General features: G+C 41.6%; 2 protein-coding genes across 2 annotated transcripts in view; one reads left to right on the top strand and one right to left on the bottom strand.

The window, feature by feature from the left end:
- The window catches only part of LOC117945019 (arrestin domain-containing protein 3-like), a 4,334-nt gene extending 1,562 nt beyond the window's left edge, over positions 1–2,772 (bottom strand). Inside the window, exons 1-5 of the mRNA XM_034872255.1 lie at positions 2,384–2,772; positions 1,670–1,727; positions 1,339–1,486; positions 557–653; positions 7–179 (exon numbers count right to left, since the gene is read on the bottom strand). Coding sequence (XP_034728146.1) covers positions 7–179; positions 557–653; positions 1,339–1,486; positions 1,670–1,727; positions 2,384–2,639 — 732 coding nt within the window. The 5' untranslated portion in view covers positions 2,640–2,772. The remainder of the gene's footprint in view (positions 1–6; positions 180–556; positions 654–1,338; positions 1,487–1,669; positions 1,728–2,383) is intronic.
- Positions 2,773–10,049: 7,277 nt separating this feature from the next.
- Positions 10,050–14,285, top strand: part of LOC117945020 (ultraviolet-B receptor UVR8-like) — a 300,294-nt gene continuing 296,058 nt past the window's right edge. Inside the window, exon 1 of the mRNA XM_034872256.1 lies at positions 10,050–10,237. The gene's annotated coding sequence lies outside the window, so the exon portion shown is untranslated. The remainder of the gene's footprint in view (positions 10,238–14,285) is intronic.

Below are 14,285 nucleotides of genomic sequence, written 5' to 3' on the forward strand. Positions count from 1 at the left end.
CCTGACATCCCTCTGTGTTCGAGATTTAACACAGTTGTCTACCACTTTGTGGATAACGTTGCTCTCATGATTGGTATGGCCGTTGGCACGGTACACCACATCCTTGATTAAACTGAATTTGGGTATCATCTCACTGGAGGAGGAATTGGCGATGTTCGCAACAATCACCATTGTTTCACCTATAAAAGGGGGAAAAAAACAATTATTTTTTTATTCATTTTAATTGATTTTAATTCAAGTGCCAGATAGGACAATGCAGCGTTCTCCAGGGTGTGTATTATATGAAAGCAGTTTAATATTATGCCTGAGGCGCAAATTAATCATGTTCCATCAGCACTGCTGAATGCAGCTGTTATTAATGTTAGGGATTCTCCTGCAATGACATGTCAAAATGTCTGCTGTGAAAAAGACTGTATAGTGGATTCAATTGCTTTCTTTCTGGCAAAAGTAATAAGTGATATTGCTGTTTTTGCATGGCTGTGACAACCATCACTAACAAAAATGGTTTTCAGTAGATCTCCTTCTGTGACCAGTGTTTTAAGAGGAATTTTATTACCTTGGGCATAGGCCTTCCTGTCAAGTATGACATCCATGTGTGCATGTCCTTTTGAGAAAAGCCCCATGTCTTTCTTCGTTGAACCAACTTGGCGTGACTAAAATGCAATAAATAGGGAAAACAATTACTTTTGATCCTCCATTATTAGAACAATAGAGTGCATGAGTTAAAAGGACCAGCGTGTAGGATTTAGTGGCATTTAAAGAAGTCATGTCTCACCCCTTCCGGGGGACCCCATGGGACCTAATTTTGTACAAAATATTTATGGTAGTATACGGTGAGAGACAAATACTTTTCTGATCCCATTTGAATTGAGCCATGGATTACACACACTTTGTGTTTTCATTTAAAAGATAACTTTGCAAGTGAAGAAGTGAGTGTTTGTCGTAGGTTTTGTCATAGTACTTCTTAGTTTTGTGTGAAACCGCTCAGTGAACTGCATACCTTGTCTCGCACCAATAGACGTCAACTTTCTTGCTGCTCGGTTTATGTTCCACAACATATTTAACACTATCTTACCTAACGTGTTTTAGGCAGCGTCTTTATCAAACGAGAAGCAAAAGACCATCTTGTCCGTTCTGGGTTACTGTAGAAACATGGCGTTGCAACACAGCAGGTGTCGGTACCCAATAGATCCCACAAAAAGCCTACATACTGGTCCTTTAATGTTGCAGTTACAGAGCAGAGCATCAGCTAAGGTCCCCGGTACCAGGAGTTAGTATCTGCATGACCCTTTAAATCTTTGGTCAAATTGTGTATAATATCTTTATTTTTTTACACACCATCAGAGAATTAAGGTTTGGAAAGGCCTTGGAGACAAAATGTATGTCCGTTTCCACTGTACGGTTAACCCTCCAGCTCCTGGACAACTTGGCTTCCAGCTTGTAGACAATCTTTCCATGACTCCCCTTGAAGGATGAAGGGCTGCTTCTGTAATGGAGAACCAGCAGATACATGTCATGTAATCTGAAATGAATTAACGGCAATAACCTGAATAGAGTTAACATCGATTACTAGCATGTGCAGGAGTAGGCTATATAAAGTCCTTTTTGTGAAAATCAAGTACATTGTGAAAGTGAAAAAACATGTGAACGTAGGATTGTCTGTACTTACCCTGGTGGTATGGTAAAGCTGAATTTATAGACATGGGTTCCTTGGGGAACTAAAGTTTCTAAAAGGAAAAGGGAGCTGGTGTTATTTTAGTGGTCTATTGCCATTACTAGCTAACGTTACTATATTGCAGTGGTGGGAACACTTTTTATTGTATAAGTATTGCATTTAATACATCTACTACACTGTAATACATTACAATATTGTATATTATCTTCATAAGGTGAGAGCTGCAGTTTAGCCACTCTGCACTGTTATGGAATACACTACAAACTAACGAGATTATTAGCTCCAAGTTGACAAATATGCCATAGTTTTTTACTAATGTTTTGAAAGTACAACTTTTTTTTTTTATCATCGGATTGTTATGCGTATTTTTAAATCTCTGACTGATCGTGCCATGACCATCACTCAGAGTTCAAGACTCTTTCGTCCACCAGCCATCTATGGCTAGTGAATGTTGACATTTACCTGAAAAAGGGAGACCGCAGTATACTATATACAATATACATGGGGCTAGTAAGTGAAGCAAGCCACTTGTACATTCTACCGGCTTAATTAGCTGGTAAATGGTGCTACATTTTAACCATGCCATCACTGGACAAAAAGAAAAGACAACTTCACAAACCCGGAGGGAAACAATATGGCAGGCCTGCACCGTGTAAGTTAGCAATACCGTTAACGTTAAGGCATGCATAACTAACAAGTAGAGCCTACCATTAGAGTTCTCTGGGATTAAAAACTGCTTCATCTTGAAATATCGCTTGTGTGCAGAGTATGTATGGTTGCGATCGCCGACCTTCTTCGTCCAACGTACATCAGCGTCTCCTTTAGCTTTAACAAACAGGCTTTCAACTGGGGTGTCCTTTAACAAGGCCAGCGTTACTTTTCCAGTGAGAGTGTCTCCCTCTGAAAACGTCCCGTACTCATTTAACGCGTCGTAAGTCATCGTTAAGCTTTGAATAGCAGGCATTGTGAATACATAAACCAAATAACAGATCCACCGGCTCACTTCCAAACGGTGGCAGTCATAGAATGGTGGCTGCGCGTTGGCCCCTGTCGTCTAAACTACAAGACCGTAGACAGAAGACCACCACACACCCATAACCAAGGGGGTAAGCTTCTCCTCTCTAAGCGTAGAAAGCTCCTATGGCGCCATTTTGATGCTATCAAGCCATCACCAGCCGTTAGCTTTCTATTGACTGCCATTCATTTTGGCGCCACTTTGACAGCGAATAACTTCACATCTGAAGCATTTAAAGACTCTATTTGTTGTTGTTTATTTTTAAATAAACACGACAATGTATAAAAGGCCCCATTACCTTGTAGTTCACGTTATGGCTCCGTAGCAGACCTTTTTGTAAAAATAGGCTAACTATTGTGTCATAACCACGCGACTTACTGTCGCACAGTAGAGAAATCACCGTACAGAACAGGGTAAGCTCGCAGGCAGTTTGGACTTAAATTAGCTGTTTTGGTTTAATTATTAATGTTAACTAGCATATAGTTAGCAATAATTAGCCTGTGCCTATGTTATCACCTTACATATACCTACGCTCTCCGTCTCTACAAGATTGGGAATGATTGAGATTTCTCTTGGCACAGCTACCAGAAGACTTATAACTTGAAGACAGTTTACTAACGTCACATCTACGTCGTCAAGCTCAGTTGGAGGCTGCGCAGTAACGATCAGCCTTCGCTCAGCCTAAACAGCTGATGTAAGTCAAAACTGTCTGCGTGCTTCTCCTGACAGTACGGTGATTTGTCGACTATGCGACGGTAAGTCAGACACGCCCTTAAGAAGGTCTGCAATGATCTCTATTGCCCTCTAGTGTACAAAGGAGAGACAACTCTATGCAACACATGACTATACGGTGCATAGGACGGTATAGTGATGTGGGAGACTCCATAGAAAACAGCGGATGGCCAATTACTGGATAAACTTAAGGGACAAGGATGAATGGTATCCTAAGAGGTAGTGGAGACTAAAGACCAAAAGAGAAGTTTGGGTGGATAGGCAAGAATATAGCAGAGCAGATAAATTTCCAAGAAATTGAATTTTGTCCAACTGTGTTGTAGCCTGTGAGTCCAGCCTGGATGCTGCATGGTGCTTGTGTGGATCTGGAGCTCCTGAATATCAAGTACAGAAATACAACAACTGACCTTGTTCAAGAATAGGACGGATCAAAGGATCCTCTAACAGGGGCAGCAGTGGTGATTCGCTTACCAAACTGGAGTCAGTAAGAGAACATCACTTTATTTAAGTGAATACGCAGTTGAGTTACTTGCAGTTTTGTTTGCGGTACAATGGGTGGAAGAGGTGACAGCACATACACTACTCATCTGTAGCGACTCAGTGTCAGCACTCTCCAGTATCAAAGCAGCATCAACCAGAAATCCTCACGACTTAGTGTATGAAATAATTATAATAATAATAATAATTACAATTAATGAAACATTGTGTAATAATTCAAAGTTTTCCAATCAAGGTAAAGTGTCAAACTGTCAAAGTTGGAGGGGAAAAGCATTATATGTATCCAAACGGTGGCAAGACTATTGGGATAGTGCAGAAAAAGGGAGACACCGCAATATACACAATAAAGTATGAGGAGTGGGAAACAGTGGGATAACCAAAAAGAGCAAGTAATTATCAGTAAATTCAGAATTGGTCGCAGCAGATTGAACATTAAACTTTTTATAATAGTAAAACACCCAACTACTGTAGGTACTGCAGTCTGTGTGAGGAAAAGGAGACAGTGAAGTATGTCCTGATTTTCATGCAGGAAAAACAAGATAGACAGTGGTGGCCTTGTGCTGCAGCCCGGACCTCTAACTTGCTATAAATATGTAACAAATAAAATATTGCCTCTAAATATGTATGAAGATGCGCTTAAAAGTTGGGTCACCATACATGGGAGGAAACACTTTTAATGGAATGAAATAATAGATGATGATTAATATCAGTAGGAGGCAGTAATGCAAAGTTTGGGATGCCAACTGCCATAAAATCCAGAAGAAGAAGAAGAAGAAGAAGAAGCGTGATGTGGAAGCTCTTGTTAGGCCTATTGTATTTAGATCAGTGTTTTGTAAAATAATGGAAAGAATGGTCACAGGCAGATTAATGTATAAATTATTAAATTCTTAGGATAGATGGTTTTCACCTACACAAAGTGGCTTCCGTAGAGGGAGAAGTACCTTGGAAGCTGGGCTTTCCCCTGACGGCGATATTAAGAAAGCCATTGAAAATAAAGAATCCCTAGGGGTGGTGGTTCTTAATATTAAAAAGGCCAGTGACGTGTTATGGAAAGAGGGGCTAGTTCTAAAGTTCTGTGAGGCTGGAATCAGAGGGCAGAGGCTTAATTGGATACAACATTTTTTGAAGAACAGGCTTATTCAAATAATTTTTCTGATGGCACAAGGGTGGATAGTGTAATTAGTCCAACGTAATTCAACGTTATGAAAAATGATATTTTCCTGGATATTGGGACCAGTTTCAAACCTCCCCTGTTTGCAGATGACGGGACCATCTGGAAAATGGGCAGAAATAACAAACAAATAATGCAGGTAAACAAGGTAACTCGTTGGGGTGGAAAGAGGGGATTAAAAATCTCATTGGATAAATCAAAAATATGTTATTTTATACCAAGAAAAGTGAATGTAATGGTTATTTATGTATGGACAAGCAATTGAAAGGGTAAAGGATTTTAAAGTCTTGGGAGTGCACTTTGATGAGAGGCAAACATGGGGAAAACAGATCAATAATGTTGTTAATAAGTGGGAGAAAGTGCTAAATGTAATGCGTTCCCTCTCAGGTAGTACATGGGACGCTGATAGGGATTCACTACTAATGATTTACAGAGCAATGATAAGGTCAAGAATAGACTATAGTGGTACATGTTATGCATTAGCAGCTGATCACACTTAAAAAAAAAAAAAACTGGATGTAACACAGGCCAAGTCTCTGAGGTTATGTTGTGGGGCCCTTCGTATAACCGCAGTCCCAGCTTTACCGATTGGGATGGGGGGGGGGGGGGGGGGGGGGGGGGGGATTAGCCTGACAAGCCAGACCCACATACTATTTGTTTTTTATTTTATTTATTTATTTGTTTTTTTACAGTAGAGACCTAGTTTATTGATATGACATTTCAATATCGATTCCAGCCTACTACAATGTGTTACTTTAAAGAGTGTCTCATGCTAATGCTTGGTGGCTAAACCATACGGTAATGTTATAAGGTTACAACAACATTAAGTTAAAAGTCATTTTCAGTATGATTGTTTTGACTATGGTTATAGTCAAACTGGCTATGAATGCATCTGCCATTTTTTCAGACCCACATTACATTTGCTACCTCTATGGTTTATCTAGATTTCTACGCTAGGGGGAGATGCCATTGTGAATTAGACGAGAGAAACTGGCGATGCAGTATGTTGTTAAATTGTGGGGTTTGTAAAGAAGAGCATCCAGCAAAAGCAATTCTGAATCATGTTTGGGAGTGGACATCAGGGAAAAGGAAGAAAGTGCAAACAACAGCAAAAAGATGCAGAGACTGGGACTAGGAGAGGCAGGTGTGGCCCTCATGTGTAGCTACTGGGCAGGTGTACCTCCATGGATGCTGCCCACCCCAGAGATAGACTTCCCTATGTTGGGAAATATAAAACATCTTGGAAGAAGTGTATATCCGGGGTTGTTTAAACAAAGGCTTGGTTAGCATTGGGAGCCATATCTTCAGATTTACACAGATGGATCTCAAGATCCACAAACTGAGAAGTTTGCTTTTTATATTTCTTAACTTGAAAGTGTACAGCTCAAACAACTGTCTGAGGCGCTTTATAAAACAGAGCTAATAGCTATGATGTGGGCCCTGCAGTGGGCGGAGGAAGTGCTGCCAAGGAGAACGGTCATATGTTCAGATTTGGCCTGGTTTTAAAAGCTGATAGGAAGCAAATGGGGAGCCGGGCCAGACCATGTCATGGAAGGGATGGCTCCGTCGTATAAGATCGAGAAGGCTGGAGGATTGGTGGGATTTCTTTGAAGAAAAATCTTACAGCAGTGTGGCAAAGAAAGTGTGAAAACAAAAAGAGTCTTTATTTTTCAATTCAAAATAGGGTAGAGGCAGAGCAGTGCTATTTGGGCAGAGAAAGAAGACCCTCCGTAACAATGACGAGGCTGACACCCAGGCACTGTGAACTGGCATGGGATCTAGCAAAGATGGGCAAGCATGAGGATGGACTTTCTGGAACCTGCAAACAGAGACACACTGTTCACCATGTACGTTTGGACTGTCTTCAATATAAAAATGAAAGAGAGCAGTTGTTAACTGCGCTATGTCACATGGGAATACAGAACATAACATTTAGATCCTTACTAAATCCCTCTGAATATCCATTTGAGGGAGATGCTTCTAGAGTAGAAGCCGTCGTGGATTATATCTCTGCAACAGGACTACTCCACTGAAACCTTTTCTCAAAGAATTTCAATTTCAATTGTTGGATTACAAAAAAAGTAATATAACTGTGGAAGCTGTAGAGCTTTTTCCCCTGAAACCTCTGTCTAATAAATAAAGTAAATGTATGTTTGCATGTACCTATTCTTATTATTTTTTCTATGCAATGATTCTGTTATTTCATTTTTTGTATTGCTTTGTATGTGTTTTTATTGTAAACCTCATAAGTTTGTACACTTGATGTTTATGTTCTCTGTATACTGCATTTAGTCACTGATAATAACAAAAATAAATAAATAAATAAATAGATACTCCACTGAGTTTGACAATACTTTTGAATGTTACTTGAACTGTCATATGAGAGGCAGCAATTTGCAGCAAGGCTTCTAGTCTGATCTGACAAACTGCGCTCAGATTAAAAAAAAAAAAACTAAAAACTGGAGGAAAATGGATCTGGAGGTGTGGTCATTGAACATGAACCACAGACTGCAGGTCTTTTAAAATAAAACGTAAATTGAGTGTAATAGTTTTAAACTATTACACTATGAACACTCAGTTTCATTTGATATTTCAGTTAAATCATTCAACCTACACCTATAAAGCACATCGGATTGAGACTGTCACGTGCCGCCAGTGGATCGGCTTACAGTATAGTTTATGTACAACCACAGACTGTATATTAACGTATTAATGTCTATAACACGGTGACCCTGGTACCACAGTGGCTAGTCTCCCTTTGCCAGACCCTCCACCAAATCACGCTTGAGGAGGCGGGTCCTGTACTGACCAGCAGCCACTTTTCAATCTCGGCACAGAATGTCTAACAAGGGATTTTTATTTTTTTAAGTGGCTATTTTTGTTCTAAAAAGCCTTTTTGAAATGTAAGTGAAGTCATCCACATTGTACGGCCATATATATTGCTTTATGGCAAGCTCTGAGTCACTTCCTTTTTTCTTTTGAGGCGTTGACAACTCAGTTGACAGGTTAGGCTCCCCCTGTCAATACCTGTGCTAAAGGGTTTTGGTTTGCTAATGATGACCAGATTCATTAGCAGAATGCTAGCGTGTTATGGGCAACAATGACTCAACCTGTAAGAAATTGAAAGGACATAAGGACATCTTTCATATAACTTTCAACCTATAATCCATGACAATCAAACGAAAGAAACCAATTTAGCCACCTAGCGCCATAGGCTCCCATTCATTTTGCACTTGCCCGCGACCACCCTAGTGGAACTGCAACCAAATTCCATCAATTTACCTCCAGACTTAGCTAGCTAGCTTTGTATGTCTAACAGGGTTTGGTTTTCAAGAATATTCAATTTGAAGTAGGGTTACTTGTTTAAAGTCACATATAGCCACACTATCTTTTTTTAGATTGTTTGGTTGGCAACTAATTTGGGAACTTAACAACATTAATCTTGGCATAAACTTTCTGGAAAACAACTGTAACCATGGATATATTAACCTTAAGAGTACTGTACCGTTAATAATTTTAGTCTTTGTGAGTGTTACCTAGCAAAAACTAATATTGTTACCCTCCTTAGTTTGTGGTTCTATTAGCCAATGTTGCAATACAAACATTGGTTTAAAACCCTTAAAAAAGGTCAGTGTTAATATTGCAGTTAGAATAGATGGTAGGGACTGAAAGACAGTTGATTTCGTGAGAATCACATTACTCGGCATCAACACTATCACACCGATGCGTTATCCATTAAATTTGTGTTTAAGAAAGTTCGTCTTTGACTATGTGAGGCACTATGGTGAGGCATTTGTATTTATCGTTTTTTCCAGGTACTTCCGTAAATCATTGGAGCGTTCAGAAATAACTGCTATAACTATATGATAATTAGCACCTACTGTATATATTTACTATCTAATCTGGATTTTGACAGCTTTTGACTGCTCAAGGGAACTAGGGCATCTTGCCGGATTTCCGGCATGCGGCGATTAGGAAAATAAAAAAATAAAAAAATATTTGGGAATATATGCTGTTTATTTTTTTTTTATGGGCTGGGTTTAACCAATCGAATTTCCACCTACCAATGAAACAAGTTCTAGCCAATCAGATGCAAAGTAGGGCGGGTCTTTGCAGAAACGCGAGAGTGCATGTGGTCTCCCGGAGACCGTCTCTGGGGCGAAGTTTAGCAAACTCGGAACGTGTAGATACAACTTTAGTTGAGAAAGGAGTTAAAAACAAATAGCGCTGGGCATGAATAACAGGGAAAGAGGAAAACGGTGGAGACGGGAAGCCGCTGTGCGTGTAGCACTTGGTGCCTCAAATTGGTGGAAGGAAGATACTCACTATGCAGCAGCAGCGGTAAGAAAGGGCCTGCTAGCTAGCTTCGGTCCGTGCACTCATACAAGCTGGTTACCTGCAGCGACGGCACGTTGCACGTTCGTAGCGGAACGATGGCCACTGTGTAAAAGCTATCTGCATCCCAAACTGCTTTAACAACGCTGTCTGTCTGAAATAGCATGGCCGTTATTTAAACATAACGACCTTGTCCCAGAGTTTACACTAGCTATATGAAAAGCTAAACAATGCAAAGTTTTTAATAAATGTACATGAAGCAACTAATGTCAACATGGACAAAATCGCTTTTTGATGACAACCTTGGCCAGAGTAACCCCCCTCCCTCCAAAAAATAAGTTTCAGGCTCAGGATTTTCTTTCACTTTAAGGCCTGGAACTCTTCACCACTTACAAGCACATTGGAAAGTAAATAGGCAGACAACCAACACAGGAGTCCACAAGCTCACTCTTCTGTTCACTGGCTGTGAGTAAAGTTTTAAGTGCAGTTTAGTAAAACTGACATCACCATTATAATGTTGTGTGTGTGTGTCTGTTTGTCTGTTAGTGTCTTTCTTACATACCTCTTTCAAAGTTTGCCTCAATTTAGATTATAATCAACATCTGTGGGCTGTCAACAGAAGTTGCTATGGAGACAGTTACCCGGCCAACGTGGGGGAGGTTGGGCGGAAATTAAGTCAGGGCCACAAGACAACCAAATGCAAACAATGTTGAAAACAAATGGACCAACAACAGAAGTTATAAACGGAGAAAGGTAAGCGTGATACAAGAAGACAGACAAATGAAAAGTTTGAGTCCTACCATCGGCACAGGTTAGTTCCTGGTAGCAAGTGTGTTTCTTCCTTTTTTTTCTCTTTGATGTTATGTATGTTATGTTTGTCATTTGAAACTTGTCTTCACAATGAGCATTTAGGCTTTTATTTTATGGTGCTATATTTGTAATTGTGTCAAGTAAGATTTGAACTCCTCAGTGGAGAGACAGATATCATTTTTTACCAGAAATTATGTAATGGTGCTAAAATATGGGAAGGTATTATATCCTGTAAAGGATTTTAAATGCGTTCCTATTGTGAATTTGTTTTTTTTTTAAAGTACAACTTGAGACAGAAGTCCAAGAGTGCTCTTTGTCAGTTGAATATTTCTTAGATGTTTTTTTTCCCTGAATAATGGTGAAGCCTGATTAAAAGGACATTTTATGTCTTCAACTCCAGCAATTCTTTTCTGAATACATTTAAAATACCCATTCTAAGAATGAGGCCTGTAAAAGGGAAAACAGTCAGAAGACGAACTGTAACAAACTGCTGTAGTTTCTACAGTAAAATGTTGGTTACTTTTTATTCCAACGAAGTAAATGCTGCGTTCTATTATTTATCCGAGTCAGAGTTCCGACTAGAAAGTCAGATGTTGCCTAACAACACGCCCCCTTTCCACGGATTTCCGAGCTTGGAACTCGGACAACCCTTGTGGACACCGAGCAAGAATTCCAATATCCGAGGTCTGAGTTGGAACATTGAGGATAATAGAATGCAGCGTTAGCTGTATATTGCAATGCATTGTGGGTTTAAAATAATTACAGTAGCTGACAGCATTTTTCCATGGTAACATACCGGTATTGTTAAATTACAGGCAAGTTGCATTCTGACTGTAAATTATGCAAATACAGTTCACTACTGTTAATACTGCTTTGCACAAGGCGGTTTGAAAGAAGAGCATCTGACTAAGAAAAGAAGCAATGGTCGCATCCCTCTACTTTCCATAATCTAAGTTGAATCTAAATCCATAGGTGTCAAATTTAGTGGGGATGGTGGGCAAGCTTACCTATGAGATTTCATCATCAGTCATTTTGTACCTACAACATGTTTTTAAAACTTTTAAAACTCAATTTAGTTAAAAAAAACAAAAGCAAAGTTTATAACGCATATTTCTTGAGCCAACAAATTCACAGAAATGTCTATCCCACAGGGCAGGCAGGGATAAATAAGAGATAACGACTATTGCTTACATCATAGCCTTGTGTTAGTAATGTTACCCACAGTCGCACGTTGTGGGCAAATTGCTGAAAGCAGGTTCTCCTCCTTCAAGCAGACTGATGATGAATCACATTTTCCAACTCAACAAAAATATGAACAGCACAGTTCACAGTTCAACAACCATTTTATCTAGTGTTTTGAAATGCAGCATGCACAAACGACGTGGACTTGCTAGCCTGTTCCATTTATATGTTCTCCAAATGTAACAGAGGAGCCTGCCTAGCCCGATGAGACTCCGCTTAGTCTCACCTCTCTAAGCATAGCTTCTATAGCGGCATTTTAATTCTACGAAGCCTTCAACTGCCGTTAGCATCCCATTGACTGCCATTTGACGTCACTTTCAGAGTGAATAACTTTACATCTTAAGCCTTTAAAGACTCCATTTGTCCATTGTTTATTTCTAAACAAGCAAAACAATAAATCAAAAAGCTCCATGACCTTGTACCTCATGTTATGGCTCCTTAGCGGCTGTGGCTCAGTGGTAGAGCGGTTGCCTGCCAATCGGAAGGTTGGTGGTTCGATCCCCACCCCTGCAGTCATTGTCGAAGTGTCCTTGGGCAAGACACTGAACCCCGAGTTGCTGCGCATCAGAGTGTGGATGTGTATGTATGTTTATCTGATGAGCAGGTGGCACCTTGTACGGCAGCCCCGGCCACAGTGTATGAATGCGTTTGAATGGTGAATGTTTCCTGTAGATGTAAAAGCGCTTTGAGCAGTTGTTAAGACTAGAAAAGCGCTATATAAATACAGCACATTTACATTTAGCAGCCGTAAAAATAGGCTAACGATTGTGTCATAACCAAGCAACTTGTTGTAGAATAGTTGATAAATCACTGGATTGTCAGGAGAAGCTCGCAGACTGGTTCGACTTACATTAGCTGTTTAGGTTTAAATACTAATGTTAACTAGCATTTTACTTAGCAATAATTAGTCTGTGCCTATGTTATCTCCTGACATATACCTACGCTCTCGGTCTCTGCAAGATTGGAAATGATTGAAATTTCTCTTGGCACAGCTACCAGAGGACTTACAACCTTCAGGCACGTTGCCCACGTCCCATCTAAGTCATCAAGCTTGTTGAAGGCTACACAGTAACGCTCAGCCATCTCCGAAAGTGCTTCTAATTTCCTTTTCTGGTCTCCGTCCCAAAAAACGGGATCTGTTGGTCCATTTCTTTAACTGTCTGGGAAGGACAAGTCGTACCAAACGCACACCTCACAAGCTGCCACAAAGTCCCGGCAGGCCTTCTCAGTGGTGGCCCACCAGAATCGTTGGCGGAGTAGGAACAGGGTTCTGGCTGCACCTGGGTGACAGCTGAACTTCAAGGCGTGCGCCCTCTGAGGGACCTACAGGCGATTAGCGGACTAGTACCAGGGTCCGTAGACTGGACACGGCGGACGGCAGACTCCACTTCCAGGAGGCAACAAGGTAGGAATGGGGAAGGATGAAATTGAGATGTGTTTCTGGGTTATCGGGGGAATGAAGGAGTTCCTGTCAAAGGAGGAACGTTGAGAAAGGACGGCCCCAATGCCCTGATCTGAGGCGTCCACCTTCACCACAAACTGAAATGATGGGTCAGGTTTGGTGAGAATGGGGTCAGAGGTAAACCTGGGACTGGAGGAGGTAGAAGGCTGCAGCAGCTTCCGAAGACCAGACGAAGGGAACCAATGGGGAGGTCAGAGGGGCGGCCACCGAGCTGTTATTGCGTATGAACAGAGAGATACAGAGGACTTAACGGGGGCTCTAGGAGACAACAAACAGGAAGATTGCAGGCTGTACTCCAATTTTAAATTTCCCCCCACGCCCAGTCCACATTAGGGTTATGGATGATGAGCAGGGGGAGACCAAGAACGACAAGTGAGGCCGAGGACAAGATGAGGTGGAATTATTTGTGGTGGTTACCGGATGTTAAGAACTGGAGCGGAGGAGTGCGGTGACTGACTATGGTCAGAGACCGAACGTTGAAACCAGTAGCGTGAAGAAGAGTGTTGGGGGGAATGTGAGGGATGAAGAAGCCAGCAGGAAACTTTCTCCAAAATTTCTCATCATCACCAGAATCTACTAAAGCCCCCAGAGGAAGCGCCACCTCCTGCCAGGAAAGCGAAACTTTGAACAGGACGCGAGGGTTGGGAGAGGTTTGGCTTGCCCGTGGTGGTGGAGAGGGGGGTGTAGGAGAGACAATAGGACGTGGCTGGGAAGGTGAGGAAGCAGAGAACCAAGATGGCGGCGGACAGGACCGGGCAGAGGACGAGCCGCAAGGAGTGCGCTCTCCCGGATGCGGTTTTCAAGGTCGATAGCGCAATCGATAATACTGTCCAGACTCTCCGGCTTGTCCCTGGTGACCAAAAGATCCTTCATCCGATCACTAAGCCCAACCAGAAATGCAGTACAGAGAGCCAGACTGTTCCAACCCGACCTGGTGGCCAGAATGCGGAAATCGACAGAATACTCCGCGACACTGCAATCCCCCTGCTGGAAACACATTAGATGAGAATCTTTCTCAGCCCCCCGCACAGGCCGATCCAACACCCTGCTCATTTCCTCCACAAAGGAGGAGTATGAGAATAGGAGAGGAGATCAGGCCTCTTCTCACTTCAGGTTAACCAGGAGAGGGCCCGGTCATGGAGCATACCGGTGAAAAAACAAACCCATGCCTCATCCAAGCGGAAGGTTACTGGTTGCCTGCCTAACACCAGGGCACACTGGAAGCCCTCATGTTCTCAGCACACCGGAGAATTTGTCAGGCGGAGACACAGGTGATTCAATGGAAGTAGATGGAGTAATATTAGCCGAGGAGGGGTGAATAGCGGAAACAGTCGGAGGGGAATTA

This window comes from Etheostoma cragini, chromosome 5 (assembly GCF_013103735.1).
Source record: "Etheostoma cragini isolate CJK2018 chromosome 5, CSU_Ecrag_1.0, whole genome shotgun sequence".
NCBI classification, from domain to species: Eukaryota; Metazoa; Chordata; class Actinopteri; order Perciformes; family Percidae; genus Etheostoma; species Etheostoma cragini.